General features: G+C 38.3%; 2 protein-coding genes across 3 annotated transcripts in view; both read left to right on the forward strand.

The window, feature by feature from the left end:
• The window catches only part of LOC107688476 (cAMP-specific 3',5'-cyclic phosphodiesterase 4D-like), a 46526-nt gene that overhangs the window by 40403 nt on the left and 2999 nt on the right, over positions 1 to 3124 (forward strand). For both annotated transcript variants that reach the window (XM_016486155.1, XM_016486156.1), the window contains 8 exons: positions 568 to 661; positions 1370 to 1542; positions 1672 to 1770; positions 1860 to 2024; positions 2110 to 2209; positions 2295 to 2449; positions 2564 to 2686; positions 2797 to 2979. In XM_016486155.1, coding sequence (XP_016341641.1) covers positions 568 to 661; positions 1370 to 1542; positions 1672 to 1770; positions 1860 to 2024; positions 2110 to 2209; positions 2295 to 2449; positions 2564 to 2686; positions 2797 to 2979 — 1092 coding nt within the window. The remainder of the gene's footprint in view (positions 1 to 567; positions 662 to 1369; positions 1543 to 1671; positions 1771 to 1859; positions 2025 to 2109; positions 2210 to 2294; positions 2450 to 2563; positions 2687 to 2796; positions 2980 to 3124) is intronic.
• The window catches only part of LOC107688479 (ras-related protein Rab-3A-like), a 23258-nt gene that overhangs the window by 9573 nt on the left and 10561 nt on the right, over positions 1 to 3124 (forward strand). The window lies entirely within an intron of this gene.

Below are 3124 nucleotides of genomic sequence, written 5' to 3' on the forward strand. Positions count from 1 at the left end.
ATGCTGCACACTGGTGGTGGTTGAGGAGAGACCCCCCCACATGATTGTAAAGCGCTTTGGGTGTACAGCAATACACAGTAAAGCGCTATATAAATGCATCATTCATTCATTCATTCATTCTATAAATCACAGATGGTGCAGGGTGTTGCTGAGGATGTCAGTTTGGGTGTGTTGGGGTGTTTCTGATGTCAGTGTGTGTGTGTGTGGCTTCTACAGTACTACTGTACATTTTGCTGCCTCAGTCGGAAGCGTTTCATTCTGAAACCTCGTGTATGATTATTACATAATAGCACTACACAGATGAAAGGCACTCCTCCTGCTTGGTGCAGCCCCTCATCTTGGGTGACTGTGGCGGCTGAATGAAGGCCTGCTGCCACTCTTTAATGCAGTTATATTCAGATACGAGTATGTCATGTGATGTTTTGCATTTGTAGAATAAAAATGTTTTGATTTTAAAAGATTCAGTTAGGTGTTGTAAGGAAAGGCTCTAATTAAAATGAAATACAGTGGATTGGAGATGGTGATTCTCAAAGCGCATGTGTTTTGTTCTTGTGTCCTGTTCTGTAGTTCAAACGGATGCTGAATCGAGAACTAACCCAGCTGTCAGAGACTAGCAAGTCAGGAAACCAGGTCTCAGAGTTCATCTCCAGCACCTTCTTAGGTAAAACCAACTATTTTGTACTTTCTCTAATTTAATACAAATGTTTTCATTTCAAATTACATTATTAGAACAACACAAAATATTATTTATGAAAAAAATCTAAATTATTAGTGTTATTTATTATATATATAATTATTATATTATATATAATATAATATTATATTATTATTATTATTATTATTATTATATATAAGTATTTATTAATATTTTGAATCAGCTTGCATTTTTATATTTTCAGTTTTTAGTAATTTTCAATTATTTTAAATTTAGATTTTATGGGCTTTTGTCATTTGTGTTTTTTATTTTTATATTTAATGTAATATTTTTATTTATTTATTTATTAAAATTTTTTGTTAACTACTTAGCTTTAATTTATTTTAGTTTTAGTAATTTTAGTACTTCAGCTTATTTCAGTTAGTTGCTAAGGCATTTCTAATTTTTCAAATTTTTTGTTAATATATGTTTCCCGTATAATTGTGTATTTGTATTCTATTTCATTTCAGCTTTGTTTTGCTCAAACTGGCAGGACATTTGGATTTAACATCGTCACTGTTACAAATTTACAAAATAACGTTTGTTTGTTTTGAATACTAAAACTTTCCATTTATTTCCAAGTTTAAACTGCATTTTTTTCCGCCAGGTTTTCAATGTGCATTTAATGAGCTGTCTGTCATTGCATGTAGTTATAAAAATGAACTTGTGTTGCAGAGAAGCAACATGACATGGAGATTATGTCCCCCCCAACCAAGGAGAAGGAAAAGAAAAAGCGTCCCATGTCTCAGATCAGTGGAGTGAAGAAACCCACACACAGCTCCAGTGTCGCAGCTTCCAGCATCCCACGCTTTGGCATCAGCACTGACCAGGAAGATCTGCTGGCCAAGGTGAGCTCTCACGGCCAGTAAAACACCCTATCAGCAAACTAAAATCACCATGGTGAACATGGACCTTATCTGCAGTAATTATAACAAAGTCCAATGCTGTTTTAAACTGCATCCAACTCCCTTTTGTAGGAGTTAGAGGACTTTGACAAATGGGGTGTGGATATTTTCAAGATATCCGAGTATTCTGGCAACCGACCCCTAACGGTAGCAATGTACACAATATTTCAGGTATAAAAGGTGGAATAAAAAAAAACTTTTCTCATGTAGTTTCGCTCAAAGCATTACAATAACAAATGTCTTGAACCTCTATTCCACAGGAAAGAGACCTGTTGAAATTCTTCAAAATCCCTGTAGACACATTCATTACCTACTTGATGGCATTGGAGGAGAACTACCACTCAGATGTAGCGTACCATAATAGCATCCACGCAGCTGACGTGGTCCAGTCCACCAATGTCCTGCTGTCCACCCCTGCCCTGGAGGTTTGTCTCAATCAACTCCCTTTTCATCATCTGCTCATTAGTCTCTGAAGCAAGATGTTTCATATTTGCAATTCTGTTTTGCTAGGCTGTATTCACCGACCTTGAGATCTTGGCCGCAATGTTTGCCAGTGCAATACATGACGTGGACCACCCTGGAGTGTCCAACCAGTTCCTCATCAACACGAGTGAGTGGCCACGGCGGAGCAACAGCAGCTTGTCATTGTGGTTGCACACTGTGTTGTTGACTAAGAACGTAATACTTTTCTCCAGACTCGGAGTTGGCTCTCATGTACAACGATTCCTCTGTTCTGGAGAACCACCACCTGGCTGTTGGCTTCAAACTGCTGCAGGAAGAAAACTGTGACATTTTCCAGAACCTGACCAAGAAACAGCGGCAGTCGCTGCGCAAAATGGTCATTGACATGGTGAGGAAATGGAGGCAATGACGAATCTGTGAGGCAATGACGAAGAGCTCCAAGTCTGAGAACCGCAAGCAACACGTGGTTTTATTTATTTACTGTGTATTTGACTCTTTGCAGGTCCTAGCCACTGATATGTCAAAGCATATGAACCTGTTAGCGGATCTCAAGACCATGGTAGAGACCAAGAAGGTGACAAGTCTGGGCGTGCTGCTGTTAGACAACTACTCTGATCGCATTCAGGTATTCTTTGAGCTTCTGTGGAGCAAAGCCATTTTATATTGTTGGAAATCTTTTTTGCTTCATAAGTAAAAAGTTTATAGTTAAAAATGTGTGGTTAATCAAATGCGTAGGTTCTTCAGAACATGGTGCATTGTGCTGACCTGAGCAACCCAACAAAGCCCCTGGAGCTGTACCGTCAGTGGACAGATCGCATCATGGTGGAGTTTTTTACTCAGGGGGACCGAGAGAGAGATAAGGGTATGGAGATCAGCCCCATGTGTGACAAACACAATGCTTCCATTGAGAAATCACAGGTGAGTGAGGGAAAATGCTAAATAATATGCCACAAACTGGCCTTGAGGACTTTGGGCCTCATTCCATCATTAAGAATATAGTTTTATAATATAATATAATATAATATAATATAATAAATCAGTGTTGAAATGAACAAAAACCAAA

Source organism: Sinocyclocheilus anshuiensis, unplaced genomic scaffold (assembly GCF_001515605.1).
Source record: "Sinocyclocheilus anshuiensis isolate Anshui unplaced genomic scaffold, SAMN03320099.WGS_v1.1 scaffold329, whole genome shotgun sequence".
NCBI lineage: Eukaryota > Metazoa > Chordata > Actinopteri > Cypriniformes > Cyprinidae > Sinocyclocheilus > Sinocyclocheilus anshuiensis.